General features: G+C 35.0%; 1 protein-coding gene across 1 annotated transcript; it reads left to right on the forward strand.

The window, feature by feature from the left end:
* The first annotated feature begins 3,171 nt into the window (after positions 1 to 3,171).
* LOC131076697 (protein terminal ear1 homolog) lies at positions 3,172 to 10,046 on the forward strand. Its single transcript, XM_059213424.1, has 3 exons — positions 3,172 to 3,358; positions 8,075 to 8,228; positions 8,331 to 10,046. The coding sequence occupies exons 1-3, from the start codon at positions 3,198 to 3,200 to the stop codon at positions 8,484 to 8,486; spliced, it is 471 nt and encodes a 156-aa protein (XP_059069407.1). The 5' UTR covers positions 3,172 to 3,197; the 3' UTR covers positions 8,487 to 10,046.
* Positions 10,047 to 12,006: the final 1,960 nt, after the last annotated feature.

Here is a 12,006-nt window from a genome sequence, read left to right on the forward strand (position 1 = left end):
AGTGTTTTTGAGATACTCAAGCAGTGGTTTTCTTTGACTCTAATCTTCATCCTATTGTAGCATGAATTCGTCTATAGGTCCTCATCAACGCTCGCAACTTACTCTTTTCAAATTTGGAAAAAAAAGTTAGAATATAACTATTTCCGATGCATTTTCTCATTTCTATTCACCTACCTACACTTAAGGGTGTTTATTTGTGTAGAATAGTTTTCCTAATATTGCTCTAGATATGTTTTCTAGTTGTGAGTATCTTGCTAGGACATGATTTCTTAGTTATGTAATCTTGCATGGAGTTGGACGGCTAGTTTCCACATAGCATCTTCTTTTCTAAACAACATTTGTTTTATATTATTCTACTCTCTCCTTTATTTATTTAATAGATCCATTTAATCCATTTGTATTGCACATTTGGTGTCTTATTTAATCTGTTCTAAGACTCTATAAATTCTGATAGGGTGAGCTTGTTTTATCTTCTATGTTATATTAACCTTTTACTATTTAAATTATAATAAAGAAAAGTAGATATAATACATTTGTTTTTACACAATTTTAAGTTACAATCTTTAACTGTTTATTCAATTTTAGTGTAATTTAGTGTAATGTTAATAGATATTTTGACTTCACTTGTTTTTGAGTTTAGTTATATTTTTCTACTATGTTTAAAGATGTGTATCACATGGGCACACTTATTCCATCTTTTGAAAAGTGGATATAGCACATTATTTTATACATAATTTTAAACTATAATCTTTTACTTTTTCTTGAATTCAAGTGCATTTTAAATAATTTTAATTATGTCTCAATCTTTGTATCTTTGTAGATACTTTGATGTCACTTGTTTGTGAGTTTGATTAATTTTTTGACATTCTTCAATGATGTGTATCACTTGGGAAAACTTATTCCATCCTTTATTTTAGTATATAATCCTTTTGTGGTTTAAATAACAATCATAGATAAAAAGCATATAACACATGTTTCTATGTAATTTTGCATAATGTTAATTATGTTTCAATCTTTTATTTTTTGTAGATACCTCGATGTCAAGTTTATTTTAAGTTTGCATGGATATTTTCAGTTCACTGAGTTGTGAGTTTGGTTAATTTTTCATTCAATGCATATACCATTACAGTCAACAAATATACTCTATATGGAGTTTGAGCACAACGAAAAAATTCTCGAATCCTTTGCCACCTTTGGAAAGTAGGGCATACTTCTACTTATTGTTGCCACCTTTGTGGAAAAGTAGGGCATACTTCTAAAACTTGTTACACCAGTAAGAAAAATGATCCAATCCCTCAAGTGGTTGCTTCTTCTCCTTTTAAAGAGATTCAGAAAGAAGAGAGTACAAGAAATATCACTAAAGATTGTCTAAATATGAATGCGTCCCCCAATAATTTGAGGTTTACGGATGGTGCAGCTAGTGGTTCCCCTGATCTCAATAAAAAAAAAGACAGAAGATGAAAAAATAAACAACTTATTTTGAGAAACTAAAGTACTTTGAAACACCTTTTTAAAATACCATGATTTAGGTTGGTCGTTTTTCTAGTTTTTAAGTTTCTACTCTAGCTTTGTTGTCTTGCCATTGTTGCAGATTTATTTTCTATTTTTATTATCTCCTTGTTGTTTCTTGGTGTTTCATTTTACTTCATACTATATCTTTCTCTGTAAAAGGTTTTGGTCCCTTTCAAAACAATGCTTACCTTAATAAAAAACATCTATAACCAATTAAATTACAACTTTTTGATAAATAATACTTTTTAATTTTCCAAACTATAAAAATATTATACAGATTAAAAAATTTAATATTATTTAATTACTGGTTAACTTAAAAAATATAACTTATTCACTAATATTCTCGAGCTTCCACACATAGGGGCATCCCATTTTTATTTTAAGAAATAAACAGTCCAGCTGCTGCGTCCATTTTTAAAAGACCATTTAAAAAAAACCCATTAAATGTGAAAACGGTTTCCCGCTGGAAGAAACTTCCCCACCAAACCAAACAAGACCTAGACCTAGAGAAAATGAGTCAGCTGGTATAAATATATAGAGAGAGAAAATGAGTCAGCTGTTATCACTTGTTATTCCTTGAGGCTTTGCTTTCACTTGTTATTACAGCCTGCGAGAAAATGAGTCAGCTGAATCCGAAAGCCAGGGAATTCTATCCCTCTTACAATCTTCCTCACCAACACACAGAAAGTGGCGCCGGTCAACACGGACAGAGAAAATGTACTACTTTTATGTTTCTCTTCCTTGCTTTCTCTCTTCTATTAATACATTTAGTTTTTACAGGGTCCAGGGGTTTGTTATATCTTAATATGCTATACCATTTTTAATAATTTTCTTAGATCTATTGAATAAACTATTTTTCCTTCACTATTTAGGTCAAATCTGGAATGGATGACAGAATCCTGGCTGTTTTATGTTTCTTTTTCTTGTTTTTTTGTCTTTTTAGTTTTACAGAACCTAGGGTTTTCTTATATTAGAATGGATGACAGAACCTAGGGTTTTCTTATATTGGAATAGAATTCACCATATTAGATAGCTCTGTTTAGATCTATAGAAAAATACTATTTTTTCCTTTACTATTTTGATCAAATGTCAAATAGATTCAACTGTAATACTATTAAATCTGCTTGGCTTGGACTTCTCAATAAAGTCGACTAGATTTGATCTGGCATGCTATTTGATCTGAACAAAATTTAGATCTATATAGAATATAGATTGATTTAGATTTAACTGTAATATTGTTTATCCATATGGATGATAGAATATTGGCTGTTTGATTTGATTTGGAAAATCTCCAAACAAAATCTAAATCTATAGATTGAATTTCTACTGTTATCAACCTTAATAGTGACAATTTCAATATTTTCAATGATTTCGAAATATAGATAGAACATGCTTTATGTCGAAAATCCTTACAGCCATCAAATCCACCCAGCCGTAATTCCATTTTCCTGCTTGATCTGCATATATTAATTTGATTTCATTACTGAAGGTTTATTTCATTTGTATTTCATTACTGAAGGTTTATTAAAAAATCAGATTCCCTGAAAAGTGTCAATCTCATGCATTTCATATTTCTGAGTTTGGCGGCGCATCTTGAACATATAGCTGCAAATTTAGAGATTTTGTTAATGTTGTCACTGGGTAATGTAATAGCTTTCGAAAGAGGAGGAGCTTCAGCTAATTTAATGAAGAGCCATCAGGCACAAGGGTTTCTATTCAAGGGCGACATGAAAAAAGACAATGCTCAGGAGAGTTCTCAATTTGTTTTTGAGGAGGAAGTAGCAAAGAGAAACTCCTCAAGCGCCAGGACAACCCTGATGATAAAAAATATTCCGAATGTATACAGGTATGCCCACTATTCATTTTATGGTTTTCAAGGCCAAAACTAAAGGTATTTCACAATTCGACGGATCTTTTTCTTCGTAAATTGAATTTATAAGAACTAAACCTTTTTGTTTTTTTTCCAGTCGGGACAAGTTTTTAGAAATTTTAGACAGTCACTGCAAGCGATGCAACGAGAAGAGCACAGATGCAGAAGAGCCTCTATTGGCATACGACTTTTTTAACCTTCCAATAGATTTTGGGTAAAATATTGATGTTTTCTCAATGTGCAGCTTGTTCATTAAATTTGAGTCAAGTTTTGAGTCCCATTTCGAAATTTTGATATTGCATTTTTAGAAAGACACCTAATCTCATTTAGGTGGGCCTAGTTAGAAAGAGGATAAAATGGAGCCATATAATTTTCAAGGGGTAAGGCTTGGGAAGCGTGTCCTACACCTTTCATTTGGCCTATGCAGTGAGGTGCAACTTTCAGAATTTAGTTTGGATCAGTTTATCAGGTACCCATTTCAAGGGGTGAGTGAAAGTGCATTTTGGGCACATATGCAGATTTTATTGAGTAGCCTACTTTGAGTGCTTATATCTTTTCCCCTATTGATCGTCATGAAGAATTTCAAAATGGATTCAATTCTATGCATAAATATGAGTTAGCATGCAAAATTTCAAGTCTTTATGAATCCATTTGTTCAATTTTCAAAGCTCAATCTGTTTGCAATTTGTATGGTTTGACAAATCCCTGTTTCAGTTGCCAGTCGGAGCCCTCTTTTGCATAAGTGTAAAAGTTGCCTTAGTGAATGTAATGTCAGAGTATTTCTTCCGGGCTATTGTTGGTATAAATGACAAGCTATGTTTCCAGTTTCAAGCTCCTGCCAATCCGTTTGATCGGTTTTCAAAAGGGTTTATTGACCCATCTATTTCAGTGATCCGTACTTTCATTGCCGCATCAGTTAATGTAGTCATTTTCATGAGCGCACCATTTGCACCCAATCATCCTTTTGGTCGAACTGAATAATCTAAGTTTTGATATGTATTTCAAGGTACCTATGTCTCAGTTTTAAGGGTCTATGGAGGTCGTTTGGTATTTTTAAGACAGACATCATGTGTTGCCTGAGCATTGACTTCATCAGGTCCGCAGTGCCGACAAAGCCAATTGGTCATTTTTGACAATTAATATCTCTTCACTCGGGATTTGTCTTGAAAAACCGTTTGGTAGATTTTATGCTTGTATATTAGAGTACACGCCTGTCAGATGGCGAGGTCCAAAAAGGTGTTTTGACCAGTTTGAAAATTACGTCTCTGCGATTAAATGCGAAAATGTGGCGCAAGTGCCAGAAAGTTGCAAAACGCAGTTTAATGATTTGAAAATGGTGTCGATCAATTCTAGAGATATGTTTAAGGTTTGTGAGGCATTTTAGAGGTCAGTTGCATGAAAACGAAATTTTTTTTAATCGAACCCACTTTGGGGCCCGATCTGTATGAATGCCTGTGCATTAATTTTATGGCGAAAATGGTCTTGTCATAAGTTGAAGATTTGAATTTCCTGGTACAAGAAAAGATAGAACTAAGGATGGAGTATGCAGAGATCCTTCGGGTAGTGGACGAGTTGTATCGTCACCTATGATGTGTGTAGAAACTCTTGACATCATTCTTAACAAATTAAAGAAGGCAGATTTTAAGTTTGACAAATTCAAGGCAATATCTGGAAGTGGACAGCAACACGGGAGTGTTTATTATAATATGAATGGCTTTAGAACCCCCCAAGAAAATGCTACTAGCAGATGGAGCAACCTTCATCCTTTGCATGATAGCCAGAAGAATCTTTTCACAGTTGCAGTTAGCAAGTGTAATGTGAGGAGGGCATGAAGGAGTTTAAAACACATACAATCTGCAAATGTTCCATCCTCCCACGCATGGTAAAGGGCTTAAAACTTTTAGAACCAATGTATTCAGCAGCAGTATGGATGGTGAAGAGGCATTGAAGATGGAATGGAGTTTGAGAAGTTTATAAACTTCCAAGCAATGCAATCAACAAGTGTAAAATGCCAATCTTCTCCTCTACGTGGTTTCTTAGCACTTAGAACTTTTAAGACAAATGCAGTGAGCAACAAATGAATTCTTTAGCAATCGTGGAGAATATGGAGGATGTTAGAAACTCCGAAGCAAATGAGCAGGTAGGAGTGACACCAAAAGGAGTTGAGTTGCCTAGGTCTACCGTAGATATAGAGATGCAATTAAAAATAAATAATATAGCAGAGGAATATCAACCCAACATTCCTATTGGACCTGATCCTAAATTGAGATACATGTGGAGGGTGGGGCCTCGACCATTGAAGACACGCTTTCAGGAACTAAATTTGGAGCCTATTGTACCAGAAGGTTTTCCAGAATGGGTTGATACAATGAATAGATGGCAACTATTGGATTTTAGCTTTCAAAATATTCTTTTACATCGCTTATTGTGGAGGGTTTCTTCTACTGTTTTTGGACACATTGCTTCCGATACAATATTAAAACCACTGGGTCACTTCGCAGATTCATCTCTTGCTCCGTGTTATCCTGCCATGTGTGCTAGGGATTTTGTGGAGTTAGCACATGCAGCCATAAAAAAAGGGCAAGATAGTTTTTCAAATCCAGAAGATGGGAGTAGTGAGCAACAAAAGGTGGACTAGTCACCTTTTGATCTTTGCATACGTTTCACTTGGGGATCTAATCGTTTTAGAACAATGAAACAATATTAAGATTGGCCACAACCAATTGTTTATAAATGCCATTAAAACTCAGAAACTTTCAAAATGCAGTCCCAAGCTAAATGCATATATCCCACATTGGTGGTGAGAGCAAAATTTTTGATATTCATAAGCAAGACTCCACACTACCATAGTGTCAAAGCCTTGGAGGCTTTTGACACAAGGTGTTGGCTGGGTGACCATGCAGACCCCATGCACGCAAGTGCGTTTCCCAAGGCGACCAAGAACGTCGACAAGTGGCGACTAGGTGGACCCCACACAGGCATGGATCCCAAGGCAGGCGAGTTTTGCAGAGAAACGGTGACATAACCAGTGAGCAAGTTGCAGAGGATTCGATGAAGTGCGTTGATTCACAAGCCAAAGATGCTCGCCAGTTAAGCTCTACGAAATGGCGAAAAGCTCAAGAAAGGGCGAGTTAAAGATCGAGCATGTTCCAAGGAGATCGATGGCGCACGTGATTTCGGAGCTCGAAGATGCACGTTCGTTAGCCATTGAGAAATGGCGTAAGACAGGTGGCAGGTCTAGGTGGAAGTATAGCTCGTGGGTCCCGCTGAGGTGTCGCTGAGGTGGCGATGATGTGACCGACAAGCAACCAGACATGTGGCGTACATGTGGCAGTGACGAGGCAGACATGTGACAGATTGATGAGGTGTCATCCGAGGTGGCACCCAGTGGACCCCATCAGCCAATCGGAGGCTACCACGTGGCAGGTTGTCAAGACAAAAATCAAGGTGAAAAATCAAATTTAAATATATAGTTGAAACTATATAAGAAATTTGAAAAATTTAAATGATGTGCACACATGAAGAATTAATTCACTTAGAGGCTCATTTTTGCCCAAAATATAGAGTATTATATGTTGTCGGAAAGCTCTCAAGATGAGGAATCCATTTATGAAGTTTGTTTCAACAAATGTAGGATATTTTGAGAACAGATTCCATGGGAAAGAGAAAGGAAATTGAAATTCAGTTAGAAGAAAAGACACTTGGCAAAGTCTGATGAATTCTGATTTTTTTTTCCCTCCTCTTCTTATTCCCATTTTCTTCTCATTGTAATGGTTCCAAAATTCTGTGAGAGTGGCTCCAGTTTCATGGCTTCTAGTTCTGAACTTCTTGACCCAAATTTGTAAAATTCTTTGTTTTGTTTCAGGGTACAGATATTACATTGCAAGATGATAGATTGTTTTTCTAGTTGCAGATCTTACTTGTGTCAGGCATGAGTAAATTTCCCACAATATTGTCTTTGTGTATTGTATTTCATTATTTTGAATTGAATCCTTAAGTAGGATGAAATTTGTCAATTTCAAGGCGATTGTGTGATTGTTTATATGCATCCTTCAATGAAGGTTTTAAACTCTGTAATCAGTTATGAATAATGGAATGTGTCCCAGATCTGATAATTTTGTGAATAAATTGAGTAATGCATTAGTATAAGGTATTAATGTAGGAATATTGTTTAAGGATAACCAATTTGTGACTAGGATGCACATTCGCAGTTCTGTGTGTGTCTCCATGCCCAATGAACAAGGCATTGGTCTTGCAGATTTGGGGATACTTTCAGATTTACAATTTTAAAGACAAATCTTTTTCCCTTTGTGTTTAGGGGTTGTGTTCTTTCATTCCAAGATCTTTTTCATTTGTGGTTTATACAGATTTAGCCAATTTGTAATGTGTTTCTAAATTTGGTGAGTTTGTGGAATGATCTATTTGCTTATTGTTGTTGCAGTCATGTAATCGTTGTATTTAATACATCAAAAGGGTGTCCCCCAGGTCTAGCAGAACTTGAAGTGGAGGAGGATCAATTAGAGTCCTATGTTATGTTGTCCAAGACCTGATGTGTTTCGTAGACTAAAATTGACCATTTCATAAAAAGATTGCAGGTGTACTTGGGTTAATCATTTTTATGAACAACACTATTGTCATCAATTTTATTAGGTTTTAAGGAATGTTGAAGAATTATTTTCTTCTTGTGTGCAGAATAAAGCGCAACCTTGGCTACGCCTTCGTAAACTTTACATCAGCCAAAGCCACATGGAAGCTGTACAAAGAATTTCATATGCAACCGTGGAAATGTTTGGACTCTAAAAGAACTTCATTAAAAATCTGTGAAATTATTTATGCCAAAGTTCAGGTGTGTTATGTTTTCTCCATCTTTTATGTGTTTAGATTATCTTTTTTTTGCTGTTTTTTGCTGTCATTTTTCTATCTGATATTATAGTTTTTCTGATGACAGGGCCGAGCTGCTCTGGAAAGTCACTTTAAAAAGTACAATTTTAGAGGTGTCTATGCTAAATATTCACTACTGGTATTTGACCCACCTCGTAATGGAAAGGAATCGAGAGAGAGCAGCATGTCCAGTCAAAGGAGAGGAAGACTGCTGTATGTTTGAAAGTGTTAGGAAGTAAAATTTACATTTAATAATCTAAGTAGTTTGTAGTTAGTTTAGTTGGGAAGTTCATTCTGTTGAAAAAATAAGTCAATCCATACAATCAATGGATTGAATATAATGAAATTCAATTTTATTTCTATGTACAATGTAAATTGTTTTTCTGTCTTTGCTGCTCTACATTGATATCAGAGCAATGAACAATCTTGTGCCTGTGTCATAAAATTTGGATATGATGTATGAAAGCATAAGTTATTTGTAGAAGGCGGCTGATCTCTCCATTGCAAGGAGTGTTAAATTCTATTGGCGTCTAAAATAACATTCTTCATTCATTCGAAGTGTAGTCTTCATTGTCTTCAGAGACAAGTCTGACGAAGTCAAGCTATATGGGCTTGTAAAGGAATGTGGAAGGAGGTTTCAAATTTGGAGAAGCGTTTGAAATCTGTGTCATATCTTTCTGTTTTAGTCTGCTGCAATCCAAATCTGTTGGATAGGTGCGAGAAAGATATTGTGTTTGGAGAAGCATTGATTGCAGAGAAAGCGCTGTAAATTTTTTCATCTGAATTGTTTGTTGACGTACTTTTATTCTGCATATTTGTTGGGCAATTCTGTTGCTCTTTGGTACTTTTTGTCCTTGATGACAAGAAAGAAAAAGATGATGTGTTGGCATACACGGACATACTGATTTGGCTGACGTGTTAAGTGTTTTAAAACATGTTCTTTGGAGCCATGTTGGTGACATGATAGCTCTGACTTTGCATTAATGTTAATGACATCTTTGGTTTAAAATTGCTACGGTTTAAAGGGCATATTCCTCATGATACTTATTGTATCGAACAAGTTAATGTTTTTCTTGGAAGTTGCATTTGGCGTTTCATTTGTTTTGTTTTGGAGTCCGTCAAACCCTAACGCCGTGTGAGTCACAGTGCCGCTGGAGCTACAGAGCTCGAGTCAGTTACAGAGAATGGTGCGAACAATGGTTTCATTCAAGAGATTAACGGTTGACTGGTTAGTTTATTTGTTCAGTTTGCATTTAACAGGTATGGTTCTTGAAACACATGATTTAAGAGATTCTGTTTACCTTGGTTCGAATTTTTCAGTTATGCAAAATAAAAATAAGGAAGTGGTTGTGCTTTATTTTTGTTTTTCATGACTGGGAAATTAAAATGTCTTCCGTTGCACAGTTAGAATCAGTTATTTGTTTTTCAGTTTACAAATCTTGTAAGTTAACGGGTTATTTAAGATGAAAACGGGATTCTTTCTGCGTGTGCATAAAAACAGTTTGACAAATCAGTCTGTGAGAAGAAAAACGGAGAAACACAGTGCCATAGTTTGAGTGTGAACAAAGTTCTAACATTAAAACAGAGAAATACAGTGCCGTGTTTTGAGTGTGAACAAAGTGGAAGCATTAAACAGTGCCGTAGTTTAACAGAACCAGCCGAGGGTTTCTTGAGAATCAATACTCTGTTTTTGTTACAGAGTATATGAGGCTTCATTGAATTGAAACCATATTATTCAGTGTTTATTGATTTGAAATCATACAGTACAGAGTATTTGAGGTTTTATTTGATTTGAAATTGTATTGTTCAGGGTTTGTTGATTTGAAATCATACTGTTCAGAGTATATGAGATTTTATTGATTTGAAACCATATTTTCAGAGATTGGATAGTGTTGAAGAATATTATTGCAAAATTTTCATATGTACAGACTGATAAAATATTCTCGCTCCAATCCCTGATGGTTTTGTGACTGCAAGAATAAAATGCATGCATAAAATCACCAGTGGTTGTAGCTCGAGTTGAAAGATACATTGATAAGAAGAGGGGTTGGTGCTCCTTGAGGCCTTGTGGTTTCTAAAACATGTGAACTGAGTTGGTGCTCTTGTTGAATTAATAAAAGGGATCTTTCGAGTGGTTTTTCTACCCCAAGAGGGTTTTCCACTCATGCAAAATATTGTGTTATGTTGCATTGTCGTGTTTCATTCTGTTTACTAGTGTATGCTCTGATACATCATATTTTAGTCCTCTTTATCTCATACTTTGTTTAGTTGAATGTATGTAATGCAATATTGAAAGTATTTTTAATGTTTCAAGTTTGTGTAATATCTTAATACCATTTTGTTAAACAAGGTCTGAATTAGATGTTTTAGTTGGTTCAATGGTATACTTTAAGCTGCATTAATGTATTCCTTCAAAGTGTTAAGTTTCAGCCATCTGTTCACACTGTGAATTAAAATTGTCAAGGTCCATAAAGTTTAACTTGTAAAATTTTGTAACACTCTGATTCACCCCCCCCTCTCAGAGTGTTTTCCACTTCCAACAAGTGGTATCAGAGCATAGGGTCCCTCATATAGGTCTATCCTAGGGATTGTTCCTGGTAACTTGGAAGTTTGTTTTATGGCTCAAGCTCAGGAAGGTGCTTCACTTTCAAGAGCTCCTCTTTTTGATGGAACTGATTATGTGTTCTGGAAAATTAGGATGGAAACTTATACCATTTCAGTTGATCTTAATGTGTGGAATATTGTGATCACAAAATATACAGTTCCTTCTATTATTCCTACTGATCCTGATGATAAAACTAAGTATGAGTTAAATGCCAGAGCTAAGCATGCTCTCTTATGTGGTCTCACTAAAGATGTTTTTGTTAAAGTCATGCATTGTTCTTCTGCTTATGATATTTGGAAAAAACTTGAAACCATTTATCAAGGAGATGCTAAGGTTAAGGAGTCTAAAATCCTTACTCTCAAAAATCAGTTTGAATCCTTAAGAATGAAAGAAGATGAAACAGTAGCAAGTTATTTTCTTAGAGTTGATGAAATAGTTAATTCCAGAAAGGGTCTTGGTGAAGATGTTGAAGAAAAGGAGGTTGTCAATAAAGTGATTAGAACTTTGTTACCCAAGTTTGAAACTAAGGTTTCAACCTTAGAAGAAAAGAAAAGTTTTTCTACCATGACACTTGATAATCTTCAAAGCATTCTTACTGCCTATGAGATGAGGATAGGTAATAATCCTTCTTCTTCAAAAGAAACAGCTTTTAAAGTAGAAAAGAAAGAAGAACCTGATAGTGACTCTGAACTTTCAGATGCTATAGAAGCCCTTTTTGTTAGAAAACTAAAAAAGAAATATAAGGGCAAATTACCTTTTAAGTGCTTTAATTGTGGCAAAGCTGGACACTTTGCTGCTCAATGTCCTCTAAGTGATCAAAACAGCAAAGAGGAAAAACCAGAAAAATTCTACAAAAAGAAAATGTGGAATCCTAAAAGGAGATTTAATACCTTCAAGAAAAAGAAGAGTTTTTTTACTAAAGAAGACTCTGGAAATGAATCAGATGATTCACCTTGTGAAGGTGATGAAACTCTATTTATGGCAGAATTAGAAGATGTAACTAGCAAAACTGAAATTGAATTTGAAGATCTAGATCAAGGAGAAATAGATCTTGAAGGAGAATTGCTGTGTGCCTTAAAAGAAATAAAGAGGTTAAAGAAACTTGCAGCCTCACATGAAAATTCAAATCAGATTTTAC

The sequence above is a fragment of the Cryptomeria japonica genome, chromosome 10, assembly GCF_030272615.1.
Source record: "Cryptomeria japonica chromosome 10, Sugi_1.0, whole genome shotgun sequence".
NCBI classification, from domain to species: Eukaryota; Viridiplantae; Streptophyta; class Pinopsida; order Cupressales; family Cupressaceae; genus Cryptomeria; species Cryptomeria japonica.